At 43.8% G+C, this 12,536-nt stretch overlaps 3 protein-coding genes across 4 annotated transcripts; all 3 read right to left on the reverse strand.

Moving 5' to 3' along the window:
• Positions 1-99: 99 nt before the first annotated feature.
• rrad (Ras-related associated with diabetes) lies at positions 100-3,829 on the reverse strand. The gene is made up of 5 exons (XM_084682978.1): positions 3,163-3,829; positions 2,486-2,866; positions 1,976-2,049; positions 1,451-1,655; positions 100-1,279 (listed from the first exon to the last, which is right to left on the reverse strand). Exons 2-5 carry the CDS (start codon positions 2,850-2,852, stop codon positions 1,002-1,004), a joined length of 924 nt encoding a protein of 307 aa, XP_084539104.1. The 5' UTR covers positions 2,853-2,866; positions 3,163-3,829; the 3' UTR covers positions 100-1,001.
• Positions 3,830-4,652: 823 nt separating this feature from the next.
• LOC146246823 (tubulin beta-4B chain) lies at positions 4,653-6,879 on the reverse strand. The gene is made up of 4 exons (XM_084682976.1): positions 6,695-6,879; positions 6,275-6,383; positions 5,923-6,033; positions 4,653-5,831 (listed from the first exon to the last, which is right to left on the reverse strand). Exons 1-4 carry the CDS (start codon positions 6,749-6,751, stop codon positions 4,771-4,773), a joined length of 1,338 nt encoding a protein of 445 aa, XP_084539102.1. The 5' UTR covers positions 6,752-6,879; the 3' UTR covers positions 4,653-4,770.
• A 1,335-nt stretch (positions 6,880-8,214) lies between these two features.
• ciao2b (cytosolic iron-sulfur assembly component 2B) lies at positions 8,215-9,785 on the reverse strand. Of its 2 annotated transcripts, none has more exons than XM_084682988.1 (5): positions 9,518-9,785; positions 9,324-9,389; positions 9,067-9,192; positions 8,875-8,920; positions 8,215-8,712 (listed from the first exon to the last, which is right to left on the reverse strand). In XM_084682988.1, exons 1-5 carry the CDS (start codon positions 9,644-9,646, stop codon positions 8,612-8,614), a joined length of 468 nt encoding a protein of 155 aa, XP_084539114.1. In that variant the 5' UTR covers positions 9,647-9,785; the 3' UTR covers positions 8,215-8,611. The 2 variants fall into 2 exon arrangements, with proteins under 2 accessions (XP_084539114.1, XP_084539113.1); XM_084682987.1 differs by having other exon boundaries at positions 9,312-9,389; positions 9,518-9,782.
• Positions 9,786-12,536: the final 2,751 nt, after the last annotated feature.

Consider the following 12,536-nt stretch of genomic DNA (forward strand, 5'->3'; position numbering starts at 1 on the left):
TGCATTTGAAGTTTTATTGCAAAAGTTCAACGGTAAACATTTAACAAAATCCTCATTAAATATTACATGTAAGTGCAAATCAACCGCAATCAATCAAAACACTGTTTAAATCAGGACAGGTATACTTTATTGCTTGTCTTAACACAGTAATAACTGGATTGATGAACGTGGGACGATACTTTTTATACTTTTTATGTGTCTTCTCCTGTCCCCCGCAATCCATTCCAACCTACCCCCCTAAATCCCCAGTACGAACCTGCGTACTCATGTTTCAAGTAAGTGTGACTCCAGATTCCTGGTGCTACTGACACCAGCTAGTTCTGGACTGTGGCTAAGTGGTCCTGTTGCCTCAGATAAAACCACTGATCAGGCTCACGAACCATAGAAATACAAGCTCAGACCAGTTGTACAGTATGAACCATACAAGATTAGACCGTTCCCACGGTATTAACCATAGAGATATGAGCCCAGACCAGGCCCAGAGTATGAACCATTGAGATACAAGCTTAGACCAGGCCTACTGTATAAACTATGATACAGCCTCTGATCAGTGCTGAAAGAAACAGTATTTTCCTGTCAGGAACCGTATAGAGATGCAGTATTCTTCCCTAAAACAGAAATACTTGAGAAGCAAAGGCTTCCGATACCAACGCCCTCTCACAATTCCTGTTTATAAAATAACAAGCCTCAGTGGGTTGAATATACGCAAAATGAAAAATGAACACACATTATCTATACATTTAAGGCGGTAAACAGCATAAAAATAATAAAACAGAATTTTCCAAAACAAAAGCGTCATGCATGTCAACAACTCCTTGTAATTATGTGGACTTTTCTACAGATCAGATTCCCCTCCTCAATTTTCTTAATTTTTTTTTACAAAATGAAAATATATTTCTGTACAGCTCTATGCTCAGTCCTTGGGGTTAGTGTTGAAACACACACAGCGTCTGGTCTTCACAGGCTTTTAGAGAACAATGTCATTCCCAGCTCTTGGTTGCTCAGAGGACTGACAGGTCATGACAAGATTTGGACTTCTGTCTGAAGGCCATCTTCTTGTTTTTGCGGGCCACCATGCGTCCGAGGAAACGTTTGGCTTTTTTGCCGATGCTCTCCCTGCGTTTGCAGCTGGCCATCCGCCGAGCGTTCTCCTCCTTACTGTCCTTCCTCAGCCTGATCTGACGCACAATGCCCTCAAACAAGTCCCGCACATTGTGATGCAGCGAGGCCGATGTCTCGATGAACTTACAGTCAAACACCACGGCACAGGCACTGCCCTCTGCAGGGGGAGAGGAGTCAGGAGAAGAGGGGGGAGATGGAAAGAGAGAAAGAGACACAGATGCTCAGGTTAGACGTTGACAAGACAGTGATTCTTGTCTTACATTGGGTTGGCCCCTTGATGTCTAATATCCCCATCTCACTTGAGGGAGAGATTGAATCAGTGACTCACCATCGACAGACACCTCTCTGGACCGCACTAGGTCACTCTTGTTGCCCACTAGGATGATGGGAATGTTCTCAGACTGACGAGCTCTGCGAAGCTGGATCCTGAGCTCAGACGCCTTCTCAAAGCTGGCCTTGTCTGTCACAGAGTACACTATGATGTAGGCGTCACCCAACTTCATGCACTGCTCCTTCAGCCATTGGCTGTTATCCTGGAGGGGAGAGGGACCAGATGGTTAGTGACACATCACAACCCCTCAGGAGCAGGTTCCCTGACTGAACATAGACATGGAAATGGTTGTCAGCTACAAACTGAAGTGTTTGATTCCTTAACATTTTAAATGTGTTCTGAAAATAATTTTGTCCTCAATATCTTTGTTAAAGACTGTTTTCAGGAATATTATTGTTGCAAAATGGTATACAAATACAAAAACTAGTCCTATAAGTATTTTTCCCATTACATCAGGCCATTGTTTTGGGATTACACCATTGTTCCTCTTTAATACTTTGAGTCAGATGAAAGCTCTCTCACCTGCTCCCAGATGTCATAGAGAAGAATGGAGGCCTCCTCCTCATCCACCTCGATGGACCTGTCATACGTGTTCCCTAGGAGGACAGAAAATGTGATCAATACTAATGCCAGCCTAATAGACCTATAGCCATGCTGATGCCATCCCTATTTCTTTCTTCCAATCCTCACTACAGACATGTAACAGTCACTGCAGGCTTACTCAGTCAGATTGGCTCTCCACACACTCACAGTGAGCCAGAATAGTGGTCTGTCTGAAGGTATGTCATCATTGTCCTGATTTCTCTCAATAGATAGCTTTCTTTGTTTCCCAGCTGACTGTGGTAGAGACATGGCAGACAGTGGATGAACTGTTGCCCTTTTAATTCAGTAGTTGCCTATGGCATTTACATTTCATCTCATCATCAGTCTTGTAAACCTCTAAACTGAGCCTCTATTAAAAATATTTGCCGTCGCAAACACCCAACATGATCATCATCACCATCATCATCACTGGGAATTCCCGTGACTCACCTGTTTCGTCGCAGTCGTGACCATCCTCCACTCCGCCGAAGATCCTGGCAAGACTGGACTTGCCAACGCCGTGTTCCCCCAAGAGTACCACCTTGTACACCTGACCCTCGGAGTCGCTGCCGGACGAGATGACGGAGTCGGACGAGTCGGACACGCAGCTGTCCCGGTGGGGCTCCCCGGGGGAATAAGATGTGCAGCGCATGAGGTTGGTCAGCTCACCCGTTTGACCTGGGGTCATCGAAGCGCGCATCTCGCGGTCATCAACGGGCATACTCCTCCGATGGATGTTCTGAAGATGCATAGGGAACGGCATGCTGCCTCTACGCTTGTCCATGTTGCGCAACTTGTCTCCTTTGTTCAAAGTCATGACGACTTAACTGTCTGTGAATAGAAGATATTCGTTAATTAGTAGGCTATAGGCTGTTCAGCTCAATGCTGACCAACCCGCACCACTTTCAAATACAAACACAATAAAACAATGTTAATAGTAATGAAACACAAAGAAACAATATAGGCTACTCAAATGCAGTTTATATTATCTTTTAAATATTCCGAGCGTATTTTGGGCACGATAGGCTTAAATAGGAAATTATAAATCATTTTACAATCTTGGTCAACACATTCAGAGCGATTGTTGTAGTAGAGAGTAATCCATGTCGTAAATAGCCTATACCCACGTTTGATGAGCGTCTGAAGTAGCCCTTCCGAAGCATAAAATCCAAAGGTGGTCCAAATCTGTTGCAGTAGGTCCTCTCGTTCCCGTTGTAGTTTTCAATGTAGAGAAGTTTCGGTTTGACTCGATGAACGGTGCGGATCCCCGTATTTATCTACCCATGGAGTTAGTGACGTCAGTGAAGAGTTCGCTCAGAGAACCACGTATCTGCTTATTATAGTAGCGCGTAACGGTAACATCATACAGGCAAGGGGAGGGTAGAGGAGTGTGCGACGAGGAAAGCGTGATTCCAGTGCAGCGTGGGAGGCCGAGGAATCTCCCTCTAGCTGGGGTTGGAGTGGGCGTATGTAGCTTTAAATTAAAAATACCTTGACAATAGCCTACTACCACAGTTTGACCAGAACACTGTCTTCACGTTTGTCTAGCGTGGCACGTCTATAGACACAGTATGATATAGGCCTAGGCTAGGCTAATAGAATAGGCGAGTGGTTAGCTGTAGTAACACTAACCTACTCGGTCGGTCGTATACTAGGCTTTAACGAAATTGGAGCACCTCGGCGCACAGGTAACCTTTTTGGCTCTAAAACCTGCCCAGACAGCTGTGATGATTCAAGGGTTGTAGTTTACGCATGAACATGCGTTATTGCTGCCATCTAGCGAAACTATGGGCGGAACAATGTTTGCCTACTTGCTTGTTTCCACCTGACTGCCGAGAGAGCACATAATTAAAGATCCCACGGACTTTCACAGGTGGTATTAAAGTACTTGAATCAAAATACATCAAACTACAAATCTAGCCCTTTGCGGACAATTTGTCTCATGAATAACACTAAACCACCCAGTGTGCTCCTGTCACAACTGTGAGATTAGCTCTTTGAAGCATAGATATATAGGCATAACATGACTAAACGTTGAAGACCCATCTCCATAAATGAGAAGCATTCTACTTCACTCTTCTGCATATTTGAATAAAATCAGGAATAAACAAAAGGGAGTTAGGCTCTGATTACATGCTGTAGTCTACAATGAATATATTCATTTGGCGTTCCTTTTATGTTGATTGGGCTCACAGATTTATGTTTAGCATTAGTTATTGTTAAGCCTTCTCACCTTACTCAACCCACAATCAAACAGTAGTTGAGTAGTTAGGAAGTCAATTGTGTAAATTGTGTGCAAGATATAGCACCAAATGTCACCTACTGATTGAGTTAATACCCAAACTCCTGAAACAAGCTTTCATCATAGAAAAAAAACATTTGATTATATAATGAAAGCAGTATGCTCAGTGTTCAGCTGAAAAAAGTTACATTTACCCCTCGTTACACTCCCATCTCTGTGTCAGTTTACTTCCATGCCAGCAACTCTGTAGAGCAGATGTGGCTGTTTGACTCTCAGGTCACTATCTAGTTAAAACCCAAAGATTGGAAAACTTTGGATTAACAATCTCTGAGGCTGCTTAGGTGTATTTAAAAAGAAAACATGCAAGACAAAAGATGGTATTGCTATCAAATGTATGCCTTTAATAAACCTTGAGAACAGACTTTGATAACTTTAATGCCAACAATAAAAATGGACAAACAGAATGGTAACGAGCGTCTCTGGGGCAGCCATTTTAAGCCAGCTCCTCATCTCCCTCCTCTTCAAATTCACCATCCTCCTCAGCGGTGGCATCCTGGTACTGCTGGTATTCAGACACAAGGTCGTTCATGTTGCTCTCTGCCTCTGTGAACTCCATCTCATCCATACCCTCGCCTGTGTACCAATGCAGAAAGGCCTTGCGGCGGAACATGGCGGTGAACTGCTCGGAAATGCGCTTGAACAGCTCCTGGATTGCTGTGCTGTTACCTATGAAGGTAGCAGCCATCTTGAGGCCACGGGGCGGAATGTCGCAGACAGCCGTTTTTACGTTGTTGGGGATCCATTCCACAAAGTAGCTGCTGTTTTTGTTCTGCACATTCAGCATCTGTTCATCCACTTCCTTCATGGACATGCGGCCACGGAAAATGGCTGCCACGGTCAGGTAGCGCCCATGACGGGGGTCGCAGGCTGCCATCATGTTCTTGGCGTCGAACATTTGCTGGGTGAGTTCAGGCACTGTCAGGGCACGGTATTGCTGGCTCCCCCTGCTGGTGAGAGGGGCAAAACCAGGCATGAAGAAGTGCAGGCGGGGGAAGGGTACCATGTTGACAGCCAACTTGCGGAGATCTGCGTTGAGCTGGCCGGGGAAACGCAGGCAGGTTGTGACTCCACTCATTGTGGCGGAGACGAGGTGGTTAAGGTCACCATAGGTGGGTGTGGTGAGTTTGAGCGTGCGGAAGCAGATGTCGTAGAGCGCCTCGTTGTCAATGCAGTAGGTCTCGTCTGTGTTCTCTACTAGCTGGTGCACAGACAGGGTGGCATTGTAGGGCTCCACAACAGTGTCTGACACCTTGGGGGAGGGCACCACACTGAAGGTGTTCATAATGCGGTCAGGGTACTCCTCGCGGATTTTGCTAATGAGCAGGGTGCCCATGCCTGAACCAGTGCCCCCACCCAGGGAGTGGGTGAGCTGAAAGCCCTGGAGGCAGTCACAGCTCTCAGCCTCCTTCCTCACCACATCCAGGACTGAGTCCACCAGCTCAGCCCCCTCTGTGTAGTGGCCCTTGGCCCAATTGTTACCTGCACCACTCTGACCTAAAAAAGGAGCATCAAGTTCTTAAACTCTTCACAAGGTAATTAATACATCACAAGCTCACTTTCTTAACTGTAAATGCATCATATTCACCAAAGACAAAGTTGTCTGGTCTGAAGATCTGGCCAAATGGACCAGATCTCACAGAGTCCATGGTGCCAGGCTCCAAGTCCACCAACACCGCACGGGGGACGTACTTGCCTCCTGGAAATATATATAAACAAATGAACACAGAATTAGGTTAGCGAATAAGCAAGATTATTCGTATTAGTTACGTACTCGACAAGAGATAACCATTTTTAAGTCTTTTCGTGTGAGCGGGTGTCTCGATCATTTAATCACCTGTTACACTCAGACGAACCGCGACCATCTGTCTCTCTTAATTGTGTCTTAGTTGAAGATTCAGCCTATTCCAATGGAAAAATTCAAGGTTTGTTCAACGCACCTGTTGCTTCATTGTAATACACGTTAATTCTCTCCAGTTGAAGGTCGCTGTCGCCGTGGTAGGTCCCAGTGGGGTCGATGCCATGTTCGTCGCTTATCACCTCCCAAAACTAGGGCGGGAGAAAATAATTTATATACTGTAACTAGTCCAAACCCAACAGGTCAGTGTCACTGAAATACTTGTGACAAGGTAGTCAACTTGCGTCACTAACAATAATGCACAGTACACCAACATTGTACATATAGACTACATGAACGATCTACTTCGTCGTGCCAGTCAACTTGAGGTAATTTAATGACAATGCAGCTGGTTAGCTATTAGCTAGCTCTAGATTGTTCGGTGGGCTAGACCTAGCCTAGCTCCAACTAGTTCGCTAGCTTGGTACTGTAGCTAATATTTACACAAATAAATATCCCAAACCTTTGCTCCAATTTGGTTTCCGCACTGCCCAGCCTGCAAATGCACAATTTCCCTCATTGTGATTGTTTTACGTACTAAGTTCAACGAACTGGTAATGAAAAACCACTGAAACTCAAATTATAACGGCGGCGAACTAAATGAAATGCGAAGACATGGGCATTAAATATAAACGATGGAGACTGAGATATTGAACCCAATTGGTTTTGAAATACGTCAATCAAAATATAAAGCTATCTCATTGGCTGATATTCTGTAAGCCTTAGTTGTGATTGGATGTTAGAATGCAATCAACGGTTGTCAATGGTAACAGAGAAGGAAACATTCGAATGTCAGTTGCCAGAGTCAGTTGCCAGATACTGTTACCTAGCACCAGCTGCAACATGTGAAGAGACAACACTGGGTCATCTTTCACATTCACCTATCATTCTAATCACACAGTTAAAATGGTCGTAGTTCTAATCTACTCATTTAATGCAAGCTGTTATTTTAAACCCTCACATCAATATTGAGGATTGTAAAATCAGATTACCAGAGAGATAAATACTTTGATCATTTCTAAGGGTTTAGCTAACTACTTACTGAACCATACAAAAGGCCGTACTAAAACAGTGCACAGTTCATTTTGACTTGAGTCCAGAATTAAGAGACACCCTTTAGGGGAATTTCATGGAAAAGTATTGTGTTACCGTATGGAAGGAAACTTATCGCGAATCAATTTTAATGCTAAACAAAAGCTGTAGCCTACTGTTTAATGGAGCTCCTCTAAAACCTGTTTCTGGTCGAACCACCAGTCTCCAGGTGGCAAACGATACAGCCTGCTGATACTCCCTATTCAGGTATCAAATGTATAGCTATCATGGAATGATAATCCTACACCCGCACACACACACAAACAAGAAGGCTTAGTTATGCGCAGTATAACATTTCAGACAGTGTAATGAAAATGGTGTTTTAAAACAATAAAAGGAGTGGAATGGACAGCATGTTCCCGAGGAGACCTGTAACAGTTCTGTCAGCTACAAACTGTAATATTTCCCTTTGTCCAGTAGTAGGTGGTAAAACCTCACAGGATTAACTGCGAGTTACTGATGCAATAGGAACATTAATTCATGGTTTTAAAACATAACATGTATAAAGTTGGTCTTATAAATTCAGATCCATTTGGTTGATTCTAAGTTACGTTAAGTTAAACATGCAAAACTCAAACTTTCTGCGGTCTTTCTAATCTATCATTATCACTACCATTGTCTATGATCCTGTGTTCAGAGAAAAGCTCTAGCAGAGGATGGTTTCGATCCATCGACCTCTGGGTTATGGGCCCAGCACGCTTCCGCTGCGCCACTCTGCTGTCGTAATAACTTGGATGGGATTCAGCAATAAAATGTCAGGTTGTTGACTCGACAATTCATGACTAATACTTTCAAGGGACAGGGGAGGGTAGTGGATGGAAGGAGGATTAAGTTGTTATTAGACACTAATCCTTCGCATAGCAAGCCTTTAGATAATAACACACATGGAGCTTCCATATTTTAAATTGATTTATTCACAATGCACAATTCATAAAATTAGCATTTAGTCAGCAAAATTATATGAAATATTGCAGCTAAAACTGCAATGCATACAAGTATGCATCAGCTGTAATTACAAATGTTCCATTTAAAAGACACAATCAGAATATACTCTGTGACTGACTAATTTACAAAGTAGACTGTATGACATTCTCAGGGCTACTTGCTGTCTACTAGATTAGTAGTACAAATCACTGGTAGAAAGTGCTTCAGAAAACAGTTCATAGAGATGTAAGATATTGTCTATCATTGCTCTGAGCAGATTGGTTCCTCAGGTCGTCGGGCAGCACTGGTGTACAAGGATTTGCTAAAATTACCAGGACCTTAAGCATTCAGTGGTGCATGGTTCTTAAAGGGTTCTGGTGGACAGACATTGGTTGACAACCTCCAGAAGCTGGGCATTTTCCAGAGCTGCAGCCACTCTCTCCTTATCTGCTAGTTGCTTGTTGACTGTAAAAAAGAGCATACTTGCAGACCTCTCTAATAACTTACTTAGGACTCATGCTCAGGACTTACGAGTAGGCCGACACATACTGTAATGTTCATGCACTATTAACCTAGAACTACGTGTGTATTACAGCCATTCAAATACTTAATTATACAGTGCTTTACCTGCTTCCTCTGAGGCGTGGGTCCCCGGAGTGATACAAACGTCAATCTGATGGGTTATGTATGAGATAGATAGATACATATATGAGTAATATATACAGGTTACAGTAGGATATTTAGAGTACCCTCAAACTAGCAGTGAGGTGTAAGTGTTTTTGAGGTTCTTGTTTCTGTAGCCAAGGGAACCTAACCCACCTTGAACCTTTCTGGTAGCGAGCGCAGCAGTTTAACTTTGATCGAGAGGCCAATAAGGGTTGCCATGCTGCAGTGTGGGATGGTGGGGGTAAACTCCACCCCGACGGTGTTCTCCTGGTCGTTTACCTGAAGAAAACAGCAAACTACTTTCATTAATCAGTCATCGTTAAGCTTCTAAATGACTTGAAGACTAAGTCAGTATAGAAAAGTACAAGCCAATCTTTCACATAATTGAGGTTACTCACGCGCACACGCACTTGTTCAACAACATTGAGCTCCTCGAGGGAAAGCGGGTGCTCGGGGTCGTTGATGGACCTTATGAGATGTAGCCCACCTTCGGTCAAGGTTCAATCGCTTGAATTAACACCTGGTAGGTTGGCATACAATCTAGAGACCCTATTACTTAAAATGTTAGCCAAATATTTCCCACAAATTACACTAATTAAAGGATATCAAAGATTTCCCTGTCGTCGATAGGGTCCACAACATCTTCGTCTTCGTCATTTGCTGTCAGAAGTCTCACGCCAGAGCGTTGGAATATCAAGGGATTTGCGTTCTCTAACCGAAGTCCCCCCGACATTTTATTTGCCGTTCTAAAATACTGATGATTATTTTCCACACTACCAAAGAGCTTCTACTCTTTGACTTCTTTTTTCCCCACAACCAGAGCCCGTCTACCACAACTAAGGAAAATACTTCCTGGAACAGTACGGAAAGCCATAGATTCAGAAACGGGTTTCCGGTTTAGTATGTATTTTAATTGTCCAGCAGGAGGCACAAAACTTTTAGTTATGAAAGAAGTGCAGTGCATATGTAGTTTATAGAGTGGTTCATGCAAGTCGCCCTTCTATTTATTTTATGCAGCTAAGGAAATTCTTGAACACTGAAATATTTTGTAGCTCTATGGCATGAAAAGTGAGCACTGATAGTATCTGCACAGATGATGAATAATCTACCAACCTATGTTGCTGTAGATTAATGCCCTACCTTTCGTCCATGTCCCTAACTTGCCAGAGGGGGGGCTCTCCAAAAACATGTCTCTCGTTCTCTCTCTTTCTCTGGACCGCCACTCTACTGCTTGCTTGGATTCCACTCTCGACCTGCGTACCCTGCCCCTGCTCCCCTGCTCCCCTTGCCTCGGTTCTTGTTTCCCTGCAACCCACCTGAGTTTACCCTGGCCTGCACCTCATCTTCCCCCAGCCTACCTTTTATAAATACCTTATTCCGGTTTTCTCATCTGAGTTTACACTTGGGTTGACCTGCTCCGCCCTCCGTAACAGTACCCTTTGACCACAGCAGTGTTCATTTGTTTCAAACAGGAAGTGCTTCAGATATTCTTTCTGTTGTGATACTTTGACGAGTGACACACACAGACACACCTGTTCAAAGTTCACTTAATTGTAATATGCATACAATTTAATTAATTATTTCTACACTATAATATAAATCCTTGGTATACTCATCATGAAAAGGTTGTAAACTTTGATGTGTTGCTATGTTATACATCCAGGTTTAATGAAAACATGACAGGGGTAATAACCAGGACTACTCTGTAAGAGTCGCTGTGTATTCTACCTCCTGACCTGTTCTGCGTCTCACTGATACTCCATTGTTCCTGCAGCATGAACTTGTCTCAACCTGAAATTCCTGTTCAGGAAGCCGCAGATAGCACACCTTCATCAAAGCATTAGCATGAGGGTTAGCAGAAAGACAACCATGGTTATTTAATCTAACTCCTCTACATACACTAGAAGATAATAGCAATTAAAAGTAAATATCAAATTCCTAATAAAACGATCAATAATTACAAATATTATTCATCTGCTGTCCTCAAAGTGCATCATTATATTTTTTGTACATGGCCATGTGAGAGTTTGACAGGTATGTCATAGAGCACGGGTTCCCAATCCTGGTCCTTGGGCCTCCCTGCCCTGCATGTTTTAGATGTTTCCTTGCTCCAACACACCGGATTCCAATGAATGGGTCGTTATCTAGTTATGCAGAAACCTGCTAACGACCATTCATTTGAATCAGGTGTGTTGGAACAAGGAAACATCTAAAACATGCAGGGCAGGAAGGCCCGAGGACCAGGATTGGGAACCTCTGTTATAGAGCTTTAACACATGAGGGGGTGGGGGTCAAAACACAGAAGTGTAATCTGGAACTTTTAAGTAGTCCAAATCCACTTCCTATGTAATACTATCCTTTCTCGGACTTCTCTCATCAACTCTGTCACCAAGATTAGTTCCAAAGAGCGCATAGTTTAAGGGCTGCAATTTAAAATGGCAGGCACACCCACATTGTGTGTCAACAATGATCGTTAGGTATAAAGGGCAGTGGCTGAGCTGGGTGTGGTTGGTTTGCTCTGGACTTCCCTCAGGGCCAAATAATAAATGGTGTTCACTGCTTGAGCCAGACCAGGGAAATCTCTTCCTAGGTATCTGAAAAAAAATGACTAAAATGACTAAATGTAAATGTATCTGCAACCAACTGTGGTTTATAAATTCAGGCCATTGGACCTGTTTACTGTCAACAGTGTGAGCAACTTCTGTGTGCCTGCTCTATATGTGATGATGACACACAGGAAAAGCCCAAACACACACACAGACAAGGACAGGATGTGTATTTAAATGCCTGCCACCTGTAACTCACCCAGGACAGGAATGTGGAGTCAGGTGACATGACTGAGGCATTTCAGTTTTATCAGAGTGAAACCCTAGCCCTCCCCACAGTAAACATAGACTCTCAGGGTGACTCTCACCACTGACATCACAACAGCGATGAGAAAGCCCCAGGGAGCCACACAGATGGCAGAAACCCCTGGTTAGTCTTTGGCCCTGGGCGCCACACAGAAACACTGAGAATGACTCCAAAGACAAGACTATGCGACTACAACACTCACACCCCACAGACAGAACTACACCAGGACTACAAAACTACAGGACCTCTGGACTCTGTTAGTGTCAGTGTTGAGAATATTTACTGTGTCTGACTGAGGCCGTGAGATGATCTGTGATCAGGGTGGCAGGCAAGTAACTAGGCAGGACACTTGTCTGAGCAGTTTCTGGAACTGATGCCCCAGAGCAAGGTGTGAAGTGTGGAGGAACACAGACCCCCTCTCCTGCCTGGGGGATGGGAGCTCTGATGAGGCTTTTCAGGAGACTGGAGGTGCCTCCTCACATTCCAGGAAAACAAAACCCCTAACAGCATCAACACAAGATGAGACTTGTCTCTCCCTCTCTCTTTCCCCATCTCTTGTCTCTCTGTGTAACTCAGTCATAACTCACAACAGATCCAAACATGTCTTAAAGTTCAGCTGGTAAATCTGATACGAGAAAGGCCTGGACAGACCGATGATGTCTTAACCTAATAAGACAGCATTGGTTATGCATGCATAAACATTTTATGGCATCTAAAAGCCCCACTCTGCTTTGCGTGATGGGCTTTTAGGTCTGCGGACGCTAAAAGAA

Source organism: Hypomesus nipponensis, chromosome 19, assembly GCF_054491055.1.
Source record: "Hypomesus nipponensis isolate SF chromosome 19, ASM5449105v1, whole genome shotgun sequence".
Classification (NCBI taxonomy): Eukaryota; Metazoa; Chordata; class Actinopteri; order Osmeriformes; family Osmeridae; genus Hypomesus; species Hypomesus nipponensis.